Source organism: Tetrao urogallus (genome assembly GCF_951394365.1).
Source record: "Tetrao urogallus genome assembly, chromosome: 1".
Lineage (NCBI taxonomy): Eukaryota > Metazoa > Chordata > Aves > Galliformes > Phasianidae > Tetrao > Tetrao urogallus.
The window spans coordinates 27171843-27189033 of record NC_136813.1 but is presented as its reverse complement, the minus strand read 5'-3'; the positions used below and the strand labels follow the sequence as shown (position 1 = coordinate 27189033).

The window sequence follows — 17191 nt, the reverse complement described above, 5'->3', positions numbered from 1 at the left end:
AGAGTGGCGGATGCCCCATCCCTGGAGTCACCCAAGGTCAGGCAGGATGGGCTCTGAGCCCCCGATGGCGCTGCAGGTATCCCTGTTCACTACAGGGGAGTTGGACCGAATGGCCTTCAGGGGTCCATCCGTAGTCAAGCAGCTCTATGACTACATACTGCAAAGTTTCCACGCCCGCCATCCCCCCCAGCGCCCCAGACACCCCTCAACCCCTGCCCGCCCCAGAGGCAAGCCGCGCCCACCTCCACCCCCCGCCTCCCATTGGCCGAAGCAGCCGCCCGTCAGCGGCGGTTGCCATGGGGACGCCCTCGCCGCTCCGCCGCCCTGAGGGAGGAGCGGCGGCGCTATGGGGGCGGGGCGAGCTGTGGGCACCGGCACCGATGCACGGCGCGGACGAGGAGGAGGAGGCGGCGGCGGCGGTGGCGAGGGGGCCGCGAATGAGCGCGGCGAGCACGCAGACCGACAGCATGGCTGGTGAGCGCCGCCACGCGTCCGCCGCGAGGCGCCCCGGGGCGGGGTGCTGCGAGGGGCGAGCGGCCGCGAACGGCCGGCCTTAGCGCGCGGCCTGAGGGTGGCTGCGGCTGGGCGCTGAGGGAGCGGAGAGCCACTTGTGGCCGGGACGGGTTTGGGCAGCTCCCGCACGGCGCTGTGGGGTGCTGCGAGACTGCAGCTCCCTGCAGGAAGGCGCTGAGGGCCTGCGGCGTGTCCGGAGAGGGGCGGCTGAGCTGTGAGGGGTCTGGAGCACAGATCTGATGGGGAGCGATGGAGGGAGATGGGATCGTTTGGCTGGGCTGTATGGTCCAGCTAAAATGGGGTTGGATGGTCGTAGCCAGAAGGTCGTTGTCAATGGCTCCGTGTCCAGGTGGAGGCCGGTCGTGAGTGGTGTCCCACATAGGTCGTCCTGGGACTGGTGCTCTTTAACACCTTTATCAATGGCACAGACGGTGGGATCCGGTGCACCCTCAGCAAGTTTGGTGGCGACACCGAGCTGGTGGTGCGGTTGGCACAATGGAAAGAAGGAATGCCATCCAGAGGGACCTGGACAGGCTTGAGAAGTGGTCAAGTGCAGGTGTTGCAGCTGGACTGGGGCAGTCCCAGATAGGAGTACAAACTGGGGAATGAACTCATTGAGAGCAGCCCTGCAGAGAACAACGTCGGGGTCTTGGTGGGTGAAGAGCTGCACATGAGGCAGCAGTGTGTGCCTGCAGCTCAAAAGGCCAACCGCATCCCAGGCTGCATCAACAGAAGGGTGGCAGCAGGGAGAAGGAGGGGATCGTCTCCCTCTGCTCTGCCCTTGTGAGGCCCCATCTGCAATACTGCGTCCAGATCTGGGACCCACAACACAGGAGGGGTGCAGAGCTGTTGGAGCAGGTCCAGAGGAGGGCCACAAAGAAGCTCATAGGGCTGAAGCATCTCTATGAGGAAATGTTGAAGGAATTGGGCTTGTTCAGCCTGGAGAAGAGAAGGCTCCAGGGAGACCTCATTGTGGCCTTCCAGTACTTGAAAGGAGCTTATAAGCAGAAGGGGGACTGACTCTTTACACGGGTTGATTGTGATAGGATGAAGGGGAATGGCTTTAAAGTAAAAGACAGGAGACTTAGGTTAGATATCAGGAAAAAATTATTTGGTCACAGATAGTGAGGTCCTGGCACAGGCTGTCCAGAGAAGCTGTGGATCCCCCATCCCTGGAGGTGGATGGGACCCTGGACAGCCTGAGCTGCTGGGTAGCAGCCCTGTCTATGACAGGGGGGTTGGAGCTTAATGATCTTTAAGGTCCCTTCCAACCTAAGACATTCTGTGATTGTTTAGTCGGAAAAGAGGAGGTTCAGGGGAGACATTATTGTTCTCTACAATGATCTGAAAGCAGGTTGGTGGGGTGTCGGCTTCTTTTCCCAGGTAACAGCTATAGGATGAGAGCAGATGACCTTAACCTTTGCCAGGGAGGTTGAGGAAGGATATTAAGGACAATTTCTTCTCAGAAGGAGCAGTGAGACATTGGAACAGGCTGCCCAGGGAAGTGGTGAAGTCCCCATCTCTGAAAGTGTTGAAGAACGATGTAGATGTGGCACTGAGTGATGTGGTTAGTGGGCATGGAGGAAATGGGCTGGCGGTTGGACTGGATGATTGCAGTAGTCTTTTCCAGCCTTACTGATTCTATGATTCATGCACAGCTTTGGGCTGAGGCCTGCTGGCTCTCCTGGCAGGCAGTGGGGGCTGTGTCCGGCTGTCTCTGTGAGAATCCCACTCTCACTGCAGTTTTGCTCTGCACATGTCTTCTGTTTTCCCTTTCCAGGTGCTTTAAGGTCATAAGGATGTCACTGATCTCTTCCTTAACGACATTCAAAGCGGTGTTAGTTTTTCTATGATATGGTCTTACGAGACATTCAGACTTTGAACTACAGATTCCCACATTGCAAATCAGGCATAATTACATTCTGAGCCGCATCTCATGGACATGCCCCACAGCGGTGCCTTCAGCATTGCCCTTCACAGCTCGCGTTCCATAAACACACTCTCCCTCACTGCAGTGAGGCCTTTGACCTGCAGGAGGAAAATCGTGCCTTGTGTTTGAGGATGGGCTGTGTTAATAGGGAAATGGAGGCTTTGATGCATCAGAAAAGAGCATGCCTGGCTTTGCTCTTGTTAGCAAAGAGCAAATGAATGAAGATGCAGATGCGTGGAAATGCTAACTGTGACCTTCCTTCTTTCCTTTTTCATCATAATATCCTCCTGCTTCTCATGATAAATCTATATCTATTCACAACAGGAAGCAGACTCTGTACTTTTTTCTGTTTGCTTTTCATGTGTTCAACATCTTGCACCCAGATAAGGTCCAATAAACCAATAGTTTCAATTTGTTTCTGGCATATTCTATTTGGGGTCTACTCTGTATGATAGATTGCAGTCCATTTTAGAAATTATGATGGTAGACATGCAAGGTGAAATAAATTTTGCTGGTTTTTTTAGCTTGTCATTTGGGTATTGTAAATGTGAGTGAGTGACGTGGGGCTGTAACACAGATGAACTCGAATGTCATAGAATCATTGAAGTTGGAAAAGACTGCTAAGATCATCCAGTCCAGCCGTCAGCCCATCCCCACCATGTCCACTAACTCAGTGCCACATGCACACAGTTCTTGAACACCTCCAGGCCTGGTGACTGCACCACCTCCCTGTGCAGCCTGGGCTGGTGCGTTACCACTCTTACCACTCCTTCTGAGCAGATGTGTTTCCTTATATGCAACCTGAGCTTCCTGTGGTGCAACTTCAGGCTCTTATGTCTAGTCCTGTCATTGTTACCAGGAGATGAGGCCAACCCCTGCCTCACCACAACCTCCTCTTCTCCTGACTGAACAGCTGCTCCCTGTAAGATTTGTGCTTCAGACCCCTCGAGGCTTCGTTGCCTTTCTCTGGACACACACCAGAGCCTCAGTGTAGTGAGAAGCCCAAAGCTGAACACAGTACTCGAGGTGCTGCCTCACCAATGCTGAGTACAGAGGGACAGCCACCTCTCTGCTCCTGCTGACTGCACTATTGCAGATACCAGCCAGATGCGGTTGGCCTTCTTGGCCACTTGTGCACTGCTGGCTCATGTTCAGCCAGCTGTCAACTGACACCTTCTGATACTTTTCCTCTGTGCAGCTTTCCAGGCACTCTGCCCCAAGCCTGTAGCAATGCACAGGGTTGTTGTGACCAAAGAGTGCTTGGGCTTACCGAACCTTATACAACTGGCCTCAGCCTACTGGTCCAACCTGTTCTGATTCTTCTGTAGGACCTTCCTTCTCCCAGGCACATCAGTACTTCCTCTCATCTTGGTGTCATCTACAGTTTACTGAGGGTGCAGTGTCCGTTTAAGACAATAAAATCTGCTTATTGAAGTATGGCTGTCAGAATTACTTTTAGTGTTTGCTTTTATTACAAGAGAAGACAAATCTTCACATGTGCTACTTGCTTGCTAGCAAGCATGTCTAATGGGCTCATTATGGGCCCCTCATAGTGTTTGTATGTGGTGAGGGGATGTCCCCAGCTGTGCAGCCCAGCGAGTGTGGGATCAGGTGGTACTGCTAAGAGGGCAGTTGCTGCTTTCCAAAAGCCCTCATTTTGTTCTTCCCTCTGTGTGAAAAATGCTGCAGAAGTACAGTCTGAAAAGGGTATTCCAGTCATGTGTTGCATGTGTTTAACTGCTGTCCTAAGTGTTTGGGTTCACAGCTCTGTCATTAGACTGACCTTCTCCCTTGCCAGTCGTGTGAGGCAAAACTGCTTTAAGGGAGGGCAAAAGCATTAGTGAGCAATGCAGTGCTTGCTCCTTCACAGAATCACAGAATGGCCAGAGCTGGAAGGGACCTCGAGGATCATGAATCTTCAACCCCCTGCCACATGCAGGGCCACCAACCTCCACATTTAATACTGGACCAGGCTGCCCAGGGCCCCATCCAACCTGGCCTTGAACACCTCCAGGGATGGGGCATCCACAACCTTTCTGGGCAGCCTGTGCCAGTACTTCAACACCCTCTGTGTAAAGAACTTCCCTCTAACATCCAGCCTAAATCTTCCCTCCCTCAACTTAAAATCACTTCCCCTCATACTGCTGTTATCTACCCTTTCAAAGAGTTGATTCCCCTCCTGTTTGTAGGCTCTCTTTAGGTACTGAAAGGCTGCAAACCCCACAGCCTTCTTTTCTGCAGGCTGAACAAGCCCAGTTCCCTCAGCCTGTCTTCATAGGGGAGGTCCTCCAGTCCCCGATGATCTTCGTGGCTCTCCTCTGCACTGTCTCCAACAGCTCCCTGTCTTTCTTGCACTGGGGTCTTCACAGCTGGATGCAGTGCTCCAGATGGGGCCTCATAAGAGCTGAGTAGAGAGGGAAATTCACCTCCCTGTCCCTGCTGGCCACCCTTCTTCTGATGGAACCCAAGATACCATTTACCTTCCGAGCTGCAAGAGCACACTGCTGGCTCACGTTGAGTTTTGCATCCACCAGGACCCCCAGGTCCTTCTCCGCAGGGCTGCTCTCAAGGAATGCTCCTTCCAGTCTGTAAGGACAGCTCCTTCTTCAGCTGTGGGACACTTGGTAATGCTGAGTGCTGGGCCTTACAGAATTCTATCTGAATTTTGAGATGAGACTCAAAGCGGCACAAGGTGGTTGATGGTGGTTCTTTGCTGCCCCTTTGGTTACTCAGTCACAGTGACAGGTTTAAAATTTTTTTGTTAAAACCTAAGCAAAATTTAAGCAGACTGTACAAATTGAGAAACAGGTTTCTCTATAACTGGTGTGACTGCAAGACTGCACAGTGGCATGTCCTGTCATGCAGAGGGTGTCAGTGTAAGACCATGATGTGTGCTGGGATAGCTCTCCGTGTGGTGAGCCTGAAGCTGAGTCATGAGATATGTCTCAAATTTCTGTCAGCATCTGGGAATCATTTGGTAACATGAACTGAAGTTACGTGGGATCTGCTCTGCGGTTCATGCTTTCCACCTTTGGGTAGAATTATCTTGCTGCAAACATTCTGGCTTGACTTACTTTCCAGAAGTAATTTGGAATTTCATAGAATCACAGAATGGCCTGGGTTGAAATGGACTCATCGAGTTTCAACCCCCTGCTATGTGCAGGGTCACCAGCCACCAGACCAGGCTGCCCAGAGCCACAGTCTGACTGCTATCATAGCAGAAAGGTTGATAATAGAGTTTCTGCAGTAACCAAAGTGGAAAATGTTCATGAGAACTTTTATTTGTGTCTGAGGAAAGCCTTTCTGTTACCTACAGACGAGTTAGAAAACTGGCAGTTGGGATTGATGTTGGGAGAAGTATATATTAAGGCATTAAAGCTGATGGTAGCTCTCATCATAAGCAAAGTCTTGCTGCATTATAACGCTTCTGTATCATTTCACAGAACAGAAACTTCCATGTTTAGCTAATGAAAAGTGAGGAAATTTGTAAAACATAGAAACTGTGCCAGTTTCGTTTTTCCTTTCTGGAAGCCTGGATGTTTCTGATAGAAGTAGGATCTGGTAACATAAAGGTAAGGAGAGGCAGGGTGCTGCTCAGCCAGTTAGCCACGTCTTGATGGTCTGATCTACCACTTAATCAGGCTAGTGGCTGGCAGCCCTGCCCGTGGCAAGGGAGTTGGAACTTGGTGATCCTTGAGGTCCCTTCCAACCCAAGCCATTCTATGGTTCTGTGACCTTGCCTCTAGCTCTGGTTGTGTTCTTCCTAGCAAATTTATCCCCTAACCTAGGAAAGAAACATGGAATCTGGTGTGCCGCTTTGGAAAGGTTGCTAGCATCTACTCTATGGCACTCCCATGACTAGGATATACGTCTTAGTTATTAAAACAATGTCATTTTTATTTGTAAATACTCTTTAATAACTATTTCTTTTTTCTTCTAATGGCAGGCCAAATACCGAGGCTTTCTAAGGTCAATCTTTTTACTTTGTTCAGTCTCTGGATGGAGCTCTTTCCTTCTGCCGAACAACAGAAGAAATCACAGGTAAAACATCAGAGCTTACTGTTAATTGGTCTTTCTGAACAGATGCTGACAGCTTTGTAAGCTAACTACTCTGTACAGAGTAGATAGTCTGGAGAAGAAAAAAGAAAAAGCTGACAGGTTTTTTTCGAGTTTACTTAGAGGTAGAAGAAAATGCGGTGAGAGGAAAACAGCAGAACAGTTACACAAACTGCTGTTAGTGAAAACACTTGAAAGGCAAGACATAACCCCAGCAGATGATGCAAACAGTAAAAATGCTGGTGGGTATTTTGAAAAGCATAACATGTTGTGCATTTCTTAGTACCCACTGGTTGTGAGGTAGAGAGAGTCCTTACAATGATAGTGGCTGTAGAGAAGTTTTCTTATGCAGTGAATGTGCACAGGACTACTCAAAACTCCTGGTTGTTGATCAGGAGCTTGTAGGTAACTACCTTAGTGACAATGAAAAGAAAGCATCTTCCAGAATGAGTCTTCTGTATAACTGCCAGTTATACATTGAAGTACAGGGGTATTTGCAGGGTGTCCTGGAACAGGGAGTCTCTGTTTGTAGTCAGAGCTCTTATTATCCTCTTTAAAATGATGACTTCTTTGTGCTCGGCAGATCCATGTGCTGAGACACATTGCACATATATCAACCAGGACAAGAAAAGATAGGATAATAACTTGAGTGATGAGTAGTTTTCAGAGTGTTGTACTGTGACTGATTGCTGTGTTTGTGAAAGAGGGATAGATGAACACTATGGAGACTTCAAATATAGGTTGAAACGCAGTAATTCAGTTTGGAAAGGCACGTGGGTTATATGTGGGGTTTGGTACAGCCCTATCTCTGTAACCACAGTGAAATCGAATAATTTACAGACAAGTGTTTGGGTTACGGCTGGATTGCATAATAAGATCTGCATCATCAATGGGAGAGGGAACAGCTGTTTAGGAGGGTGGACAGTGATAGGACAAGGGGGAATGGTTTTAAACTGAGACAGGGGAGGTTTAGGTTAGATATTAGGAGGAAGTTTTCCGCACAGAGGGTGGTGACGCACTGGAACAGGTTGCCCAAGGAGGCTGTGGATGCCCCATCCCTGGAGGCATTCAAGGCCAGGCTGGCTGTGGCTCTGGGCAGCCTGGTCTGCTGGTTGGTGACCCTGCACACAGCAGGGGGTTGAAACCAGATGAGCATCGTGGTCCTTTTCAACTCAGGCCATTCTATGATTCTGTGATCAAACTAGGCAGTATTCAGTTTCCTCACAACATGTGGGAATCCAGATGTAAGAGCTCTTGTCTATGACTTGCAGGCTTTTTCCTTATTTAGAACCACAATTCATATCTATAATTGAAAAAGCAGAAATAAAACTAGAGGAAGTATTGGGTCCCAGGATGATCAAGATTAAGACATAAATTGAAATCATCAGCACTTACAGTAGCTGAATGATTGAGAGAGGCTTTAAGTTGTAGTTGATGGAATTTTCTGTGCAGCTCCTGAGTTTTCTAATGGGTAAAGCTATGGTCAGAAAAAAAGAGGAATTGGTGACAAGTGTTGGTGCGAAGTTTGACAGAGACGCAGCACTCAGGTATTAAGATCCACGTGTAGGCACTGCTTAGTGGAAATACAGCAGAGGTTATTTAATGATCCATATGGAAATTTGTACCGGGGAGCACTGTACTCCATTCCTGGTGGATGAGTGTTACCAGGGAGAAGCTGTGATCTCCATGTGGACATAATGCTAATAACCATGCATTGTTTTCCGTAGGTAAAGAAGAGCGGTCTGGTTGTGGTGAAAAACATGACCATTATTGGTCTTCATTGTTCCAGTCCAGACCTGCATGCTGGTCAGATCGCGCTCATTAAACATGGATCGAGACTTAAAAACTGTGATCTTTACTTTTCCAGAAAACCGTGTTCAACATGCTTAAAAATGATTGTAAACGGTAAGAGCTGATTGTAGTGTAGTGGGAACAGCTGTTACACTTGCCATTGGTGGTGTCAGAATGCCCATTTTCTCCTTGATTATCCTAGCTGATTGGCAGCTCATGGAAGCCTGCACTGTTTGCTATTAAGACTGTATTTCTTTGTGCAGCAACTCTTGTTTGTGGTGCCTGTCTCTCAGTGCTGAGGTTCTGACACAGCCATTGCACTTTCCCAGAACAACCCTAAGCCTGATGACCAGATCCAGATTACTACATTTTTAACTTGTCTTCTCATTGCATATTAGTGGCACAGAATAAAGATGGTGCAGAAATCACAAGCAAGTACTTTAAGTCTTCCTTTTTTCAAGTGAGGTGAAGACGGATTATTCACTTCCTGATTAGATTTGAATCTCAGCAGCAGTTTCTATTATCACAGACATTTTTATGCATTGGCAATGTATCTGTTATAGGTAAGATGCAAAATTATGCTGCCACAAGGATGTTGGAACTTAAGAAATTTCTGTTTTTGTTTATGATCTGGTTATCGAATCAGGTAGGCTCCTGCCATTCTTATTGCCCAGCCATACCTTACGCAGCACATGGGGCCTTAAAAGACTAAAAACAGGGTTAGGCAATAATGTATTGCTTTTGAGGTTTGTGTCCCACCGTACTTCAATGGCTCCTTTTTCTGCATTGTCTTCTCTTCCAGCTGGAGTGAACAGGATTTCTTACTGGCCCGCAGATCCTGAAATCAGCTTGCAGAGTGAGGCATCCAATCCTGTGATGACCAGTGATGCAAAGCTCGATGCCAAAGCAGTAGAAAGGCTGAAGTCAAACAGCCGTGCTCGGGTGTGTGTGTTGCTTCAGCCCTTGGTGTGCTACATGGTGCAGTTTATTGAAGAAACTTCCACCAAGCTTGATTTTATTAAAAAAATAGCCAAATCCCAGCCTGACTTTAATACTGACTTTTATACTGCATGTAGACAAGAAAGAATTAAAGAATATGAAAGTTTATTCCTGATTTCAAATGAGGAAACACACAAGCAAATATTGATGACCATAGGACTGGAGAACCTCTGTGAAAATCCATACTTCAGCAATCTTAGGCAAAATATGAAAGATCTGGTCTTGGTCTTGGCCACGGTGGCTGCCAGTGTCCCTGTCTTTGGTTGCTTTGGATTTTACAGCAGTGAACCACAGCCAGCAAATGATACATGCCATCAGGGTTTGCCCCAAGAGATTGCAAGGCACTGTATGGTACAAGCCAGGCTGCTCGCCTACCGGACAGGTGAGTTGTTACTGCAGGGGGATAGGAATGGATCTCGTGTGGGTGAGTTCCTGGTTATTTCATCTTGCTTCTTCTATTAAATTTCCTAGTTTGAGCATTACATATTTAAGGAATGGCAGCAATTAAGAAGTAATAAATCCGAGGTTTTGATGGTTTGCAATCTCAGATCGTCGTGCTGCTCTGTATGTGTTGTTGGCACGTGTGTTCTTATTTATACATACTGGTTGCTTCTCAGCATCTGGCAAAAAATGGACCTGACAAAATCACAGAATGGCTGGCCTTGCTGCTGAAGCACCCCCAGCTTTTGCAGTAGACTCTCAACACTTTGAAGCTCTCAGTCTTCCTGCGTTCCTTCCTCCTATCCAGAGAACAACCTTACTCTAGGATGTAATATGTTAGTATGTACATGACTTAGAAGTACCTCATTTGTTATTTACTGCTAAAATTTATGTGTTCCAGAGGATCATAAAACAGGAGTCGGAGCTATTATTTGGGCAGAAGAAAAAGCAGTAAGTATTTTGAAAGCTGCCTTCTCTTGCCCTTGTATATGCTTGTATCTGCTTTGGGCTTGTGTTTCTTTTAATTTGCATATGCATAGTAGGTAAACATTTGAACCCATGTGTAAACTTGTACACGTGTGCAGTGCTGTAGAAAGCCCTGTACTTCTCACTATTTGTACCTAACTTTTCACTGCTTATGCTCTCAAGATGAAGGGGAAGTGTAAATCAGGTCAGTAAGTGCCACGGTGTATCTGCCTCTTCTTAGCATGCTTGCTTCCCTAATTGTCAGTATTCCAGGCGACCAAATCCTTTACACTTTTTGTTCCCTCTAACACTATGCAAAAAGGGAAGCCTTTAGAGCCCAGTTTGGTCTGTTGTCTGTGTTGCTGCAGTTTGCCTGCGTGGCTTCGTGGAACAGCACTGTGCAGACATGCAGCAGTTGGCTGAGTTCTCTTCTAACTGCTGTAACTTGGCGTGAACTTAACAATGCTTGCATACTAAACAAAATGTGAAAGCATATATTGCACAATGCTGTGACTCAGTACTCAGTTTAAACATCTCAAAATTCCCTAATTTGTTTACTGTTGCAGAGAAGCTGTGATGGAACAGGAGCAATGTATTTCGTAGGCTGCGGTTACAATGCCTTTCCTGTTGGATCTGAATATGCTGATTTTCCACACATGGATGACAAACAAAAAGATCGGGAAATCAGGAAGTTCAGATACATCATACATGCTGAGCAGAACGCCTTGACATTCAGGTAATGAGTTGATCTTTACCACCAAAAAAAAAGAGACAACAGTTCAGAAATAATTTTGTGACAGAAGCACGATGTCACTGTGAAGAGACGTGGCTTGCAGTCTCAGTCTTGTTTATACTTACGGGGCAGAATGTGGATGTGCACAGACACAGTCAGCTGTGGGGCTTCTTCAGACAGAATCTAAGTGAACTTAGAGTCTTGCATCTGGGGAGGAATAATTTCATGCACCAGTACAGGTTGGGGGATGAGCTGCTGGAGGGGAGCTCTGCAGAAAGGGACCTGGGTGTCCTGGTGGATGACAGGTTGGCCATGAGCCAGCAGTGTGCCCTTGTAGCCAAAAAGGCCAATGGCTTACTAGGGTGCATTAAAAAGAGCGTGGCCAGCAGGTCGAGGGAGGTGATCCTCCCCCTCTACTCTGCCCTGGTGAGGCCTCATCTGGAGTACTGCGTCCAGTTCTGGGCTCCCCAGTACAAAAAAGACAAGGATCTCTTGGAAAGAGTCCAGCGGAGGGCCACGAAGATGGTGAAGGGCCTGGAGCATCTCTGCTATGAGGAAAGGCTGAGTGAACTGGGTCTGTTCAGCCTTGAGAAGAGAAGACTGAGAGGGGACCTGATCCAGGTCTATAAATATCTAAGGTGTGGGGGGCAGAATGGCGAGGCCGGACTCTTTTCAGTGGTGAGTGGAGACAGGACAAGGGGAAATGGCCGGAAACTGCAGCATAGGAAGTTCCGCACAAATGTGCGCAAGAACTTCTTTACAGTGAGGTGACGGAGCACTGGAACAGGCTGCCCAGGGAGGTGGTGGAGTCTCCTTCTCTGGAGATGTTCAAGACCTGCCTGGATGCCGACCTGTGCGACCTGGTGTAGGGAACCTGCTTTGGCAGGGGGGTTGGACTCGATGATCTCTGGAGGTCCCTTCCAACCCCTACAATTCTGTGATTCTGTGATTCTGTGAACTTGGTTTTGAAAGGAAATTCACTCCAGTGTGTGGCAGCCATTTTCAAATATAAGCCACCGCTCTGCTTCCTGCTAGGACTGTGCTATAACCTGAAATATGGAAGTGTGGCAATTGTTGAGGCTCCTGACGCCACATGTGATGTGTATGGAAAGGTAGGAGGGGCATTTCATTCACAGGTAGTAAAACCAGACCAGGTGTTTTTGTATGCTCTTGCACTTAAGCAGGAATAAGCTGATTGTGAGAGCAGGTGCTAGATAGCACAACACTTCTTTGCTTCTTCCTGTTGTCACCATTTGAAACTATCAAGATGTAAATGCTGAAATTCTGTTTTCTGACTGCTTGTAGGTGTCGAGAAATAAAGCCAGACGAGAGAAGCATGATATTTGTGACAAAATGTCCTTGTGATGAATGTGTCCCTTTAATCAAAGGGGCTGGTATCAAGCAAATCTATGCAGGAGATGTCGATGCGGGAAAAAAGAAAGCAGATATTTCCTATATGAAGTTTGGTGAACTGGAGGGTGTAAGCAAATTTACTGTAAGTATCTAAAATACGTGTTATGTACAAAAACCTGTGCGTAGCATTCATGGGAGGGTGGAGTGAGCAGTCACAGAGCTGGCATACGGGAGTGTGCTGTTCAATCAAGTGTGAGTGGCACTGAGGTTGCTCTGGAACCTCTGGGGAGGAGTGCTGTGCCATGTGCTGTGTGGTGCCTGTTTTCTGGGATGTCATTTCCTTGCAGATTGCCCTCTGACTTGTGGCTGCTTGTTGACACGGCGGTTCACCACTCTGAAGTTCTCCTCAGACCTCCGTTCTGCCGCATGGGGTGGGAGATGGCAGCATGCTTTCTAGGCCCTTCTGGCAGCTCTGCAAAGAGCTGTGGTGGGTTTTGAAGGTGGCCAAATGCACCTGTGCTCAGGGTGCTCACCATACCAAACTGCAGTCCTGTTAGTCTCGGCAGGCTTCCTTCCCCATCTCAGGGGAATAAATGGCCACACAAGCTCTAAGGGATCTTTATCCTCAAAGGAAGTATGTGTCTGAGGGAGAGCCCTTCTTTTCCCAGCTCACAGTGAACATTGGAAAGTTACTTCTTTCTCCCCTTGCTCTTTCTTCTGTCTTCTGGAATAAGTGAGGGGTCTGGAGCACAAATCTTATGAGGAGTGGCTGAGGGAGCTGGGATTGTTTAGTCTGGAGAAGAGGAGGCTCAGAGACTGCCTGAAGGGAGATTGTGATGAGGAGGGGTTTGGCCTCTTCTCCCAGGCAACAAACAAACAAAAGTTGTGCCAGAGGAGGTTTAGATTAGACATAAGGAAGAACTTTTTCTCTCAGAGTGGTCAGGCACTGCAGTGGCTGCCCAGGGAGGTGGTGGAGTCGCTGTCCCTGGCAGTGTTCAAGAGGCGTCTGGGTGAGGAGCTGTGAGATTTGGTTTAGTGCTTGGGGTAGCAGTGGAGATGGGAGGATGGTTGGACCAGATGATCTTAGGTCCTTTCCGACCTTGTGCTTTCCAACTTTGTGCTTCTATGATTCTATGAAATAAACTTTTTTTTCTTCTTTTACCAGTGGCAGTTAAATCCATGCCACCCTAATGCCGTTGAGTTCCATGATCCCACAATGAGGGAAAGTAAGTGGTTTTTTCATTAATGTGTTTTATGACTGAAATCTGTAAGTAAGATCAAGCGTTAAACAAATCTGAATTCCTCTGGGGATTGATTTCAGTTAGTTACATTTTTCTATGAATGCTTCTCTAAACTTTTTGAATAGATGAACTGATGGTAAGTCAAAAATCTAAGCTTGTTTTAACAAATGCTGGGCACTTGCACACAATTACAAAATCTTCTAATGCTATTGTTAAGATCATTTCAGACTACATTACTACGTTTTATGTTGTGTTCTGTGAAGACTTTAAGGGACTTGGAGTGCCCTTCCTCTCAGAAGAAATTAGACTCTGAGTCACTTAAATGAAGGAGAACCTACAGCAGTGTTTTTCAGTGAACATTTATACATACATTATTTTTTCCCTTCATTTTTGTTATCTTTGAACTGGAGCACTTTTGTTATCGTAACAGGGGCACGGGTCCCCAGATCCTTCTCTACCTGCACCCTTGTACAAGGGAGCTGCCACCTTCTGAAAGCAGTGTGTTTATGCTGAAGCCTTTGTGTGCTACAGAGGGGTCCTACCCTGCTGGCATGTATGTAGTTTGCTCTGAAAGTAGTGCCTCCTATTTATTTCCATGGAAACTACAATAGATATAAGAGCCAGTAACACTTTGATAAAGGAAATTCTCATCTGTAAAACACTATTTTTCAACATAGTCACCACGATTAGCTATGCATTTTCATCAGCAATGAACAAGAACCTGCATGCCGTGCTTGTAAAAATCTGTACCAGCAGAGGTAACTTCTATTTCACAGCTGCTATGATGGCACCATTGCTAGGAAAATGTTGCCTGTGTAGCCTATCATTCATCAGCAGATAGAAGTCAGCATGTGTCTAATCTGGTCTACACAGAGGGTGTAGTAGGACAATCCAGCCAAGGCTGGCAATTTGCTCTGCAGTCTTCAAACTGGAGCCTGGTGTTATTGCGTTGCAAAAGAAAACTCGTCTTCTTCTCTGGAAGTTTAAGCCTTCAGCTTAGCCAGTGTCACAGTGTAGCAGTTACAGTGTCATGGTTTTTCTGAGCTCCAGGAAATCCAGAAGGATCACCACTTTGCTATCCCAAAAGACAGCATCCATCACTTGATGTGCTGAGGGCTGCATCTCGAACGTTCAGCAAGTGTCAACGAAGTGTCAGTTTTTTTCTGCATGGAGAGATTCAGTGACACACCTTTGCTTCATCTTCCACGTCAGAGTGCCCCGCTGCAGCCATCTGTCACACAGCAACAAAATGTAGTGGGATATTGGTGGGAAAGTTCATCCTTTACTGCCACACCTCCAACATCCACCTGTGACGTGGTGGGCCAGCATAGCAAGATAGGAGGCATTACTTTTGGGGCAGCCATGGCGCTGTCAGCCACCAGTCCTTAAAATGTTTCTCAGCCTAGGTGAAAACCGCGTGGAAAAGTAAGCTTGGAGCTTCTGTGCTTCAAGCAGAAAAGGCAGAGAGCTGGCAGTAGCTCCAAGCTATGAGTACTGTGCTAAGAGCGGGTTTTTCATAGCACGTGAATAGCTAGCTACATACCACAAGCTAATTCCAGCTAATGCCTAACAGGTAGGGAGCTGTGGAGAAATCTCTTCCCAGCAATTTCCTTACAAGTCGTGGGAAGAAAGAAAGAGAGAAGGCTTCAGGGTAGTGTTTAGTAATGGTTGCATAATGTCAGGGTGTGTTCATCCCTCTGTGTCCTAATGGGTTTCAGCTGAAGAAAGATTCACCCTGTGGTACCTTTTGTCTGACACCTCTTTAACGCTTAATTTCTCTAACAGTGTTTCCTTTGGGATGGCATGCTTTCCTTCTCAACACTGTTCCAGTTTGCTCTCTTTCTGCAATACACGTTCCTCTTGCAATGACTATTGTGTGATCCCTTCATGGGAAAGAAGACAGCCTCTCCCACCCCCACCCAGTGTTACTCCCCTGTGCCTGTATGCGTGGAACATTTAGACAATGCCTCCTCTTGCATTAACATTTCACTTCTGTTTTTTCTCTAGATGGAGTTCAGAAGACAAAATCAGTAGATGATCAGCAGCACCAGAACAAGAAACTGTGTCTTGGTCACTACTGAATAATCACTTAAGCACTCCTGCATTCTTGCTCTGTGCTTTTTATAACGCAGCCTGTTTGCACTTTCAAATAACGAAGGATTTTATTTATTGTTTGGAAAGTGATTTTTAGAATAACTTTATTTATGATGCCTTGAATGTTTTACAGAATTACTTGAAGGTCTTTTTAATTTAGAAGTTCCTGGGGAAAAAATGCTGCTTGTATTTTCTATGAAAGTAATTGGGTGGCAAATAATTGTTAATGCATAAGAACAAATGCAGAAATTTGTTGCTGGTAGATCAGAGGAATAATAAAATGTTATCTCTTTGCTCAGTGTAGAGATTGAGGGAATGAATTTCTAAGTTCTGGGTTCGCAGAATGCAGAAATAAGCTGTGGTTCAAGTAGAGACCTCAAAGGAATCTCCAAGAAAACGGTAGATAAGTAACTGGCCCAGTTCCTCAAAGTGGCTTTTGCTTCTCAGTCTGTTTGTATAATGGAGACACTGCCACTGGGACATAATGGTTGTTGGAGAAGTGATTTGGAGATTGTTTGTCTCTCATATATAATTTCTTCCAACTACCATGGCAGCACAGCTGTTTTCTTCTGTGGTACTTGCATTGCTGGGGTGTGTTCTTTGTGCTGCCTCAAGCACATCCCATCTGAATTAACCTACACCTTTGCTTCCATCCTTAAAACCCTGGAAGAAGAACTGTGTCCTAAGATTCTGCTTAGTTTCAATTTGTTCTTTGCAGGCTTTGGATAGCAAAGCTGTGATGGGACAGCATGCAAAGCAGTGTTAACACAGCATTAGCTGCAGGAAGACTGTTCTCACGCAGTCTGGTCCTGCAGTTTAAGGTAGGTTCTTGAACTGCAGCAAGGAGCTGACATTCCTTACGGCTCATCAGATAACTTCATATCAGAACTGGGATGCTTGTATCCTCTTACACCATGAGAATTTGCTCTTACTTAAGCTGGAGGAAGGCTTTCTCTCAGTTTAGTGAAACTGAACACAGCCTCGGGCCAGGTGAGAGGTGTGTGCAGTCAGCAGCAGAAATCTTGCCAGGCAAGTGGCTGATCCACCACCACTGCTGTCCTTTCCCAGGGCCAGGATGAAAACATGACCCTGTTTGTCAACCAAGGGAAGGATGGTGAAATCCACTTTTTGCATCACACCTCAAAAATTTGCACAGTAGCACATGAGGAAGTGTCTGATCTGCCGCTTCTTTGAACTGCCACCAGCTCGTGTGGTCCAGAGCACAGGGCCTGAGATCCTGGACCAGCAGGTCCAGCTGCAGGAGGTCTGTGCCTCTGTCAGACAGAGTCCAGCTTGGGCCTGGGGAGGATGTTCCTCTTATGGATGTCATGCAATCCTCCCAAACTGATTTTCTTCCTCTCGTCAAGTTTCATGGCTTGTAACTTCCACTCGAGTTTAAAATTGGATGTTGGTGCTTCGTAAGCAAGACTGTCATTATAATCTGTTCTAAATCAAACATTTTACTTTGTCATACTGTTTTCCTTCCATTTCTTATAAGCATCCTGTGTAAGAGTGATTACTCTTGGCTTTCTCTACAGATTAGAAGAACACTGTCTAGATTTAAGCACCCCCATA

The 17191-nt window shown here is 46.8% G+C and overlaps 1 protein-coding gene across 1 annotated transcript; it reads left to right on the top strand.

Annotated features, from left to right (window-relative positions):
* Positions 1–380: 380 nt before the first annotated feature.
* Positions 381–15603, top strand: CDADC1 (cytidine and dCMP deaminase domain containing 1; the record flags this gene model as incomplete). The annotated part of the gene is made up of 9 exons (XM_079535718.1): positions 381–474; positions 6390–6484; positions 8227–8404; positions 9093–9671; positions 10131–10180; positions 10762–10931; positions 12234–12423; positions 13447–13507; positions 15530–15603. The coding sequence occupies 9 exons, from the start codon at positions 381–383 to the stop codon at positions 15601–15603; spliced, it is 1491 nt and encodes a 496-aa protein (XP_079391844.1).
* Between the last annotated feature and the right edge of the window lie 1588 nt (positions 15604–17191).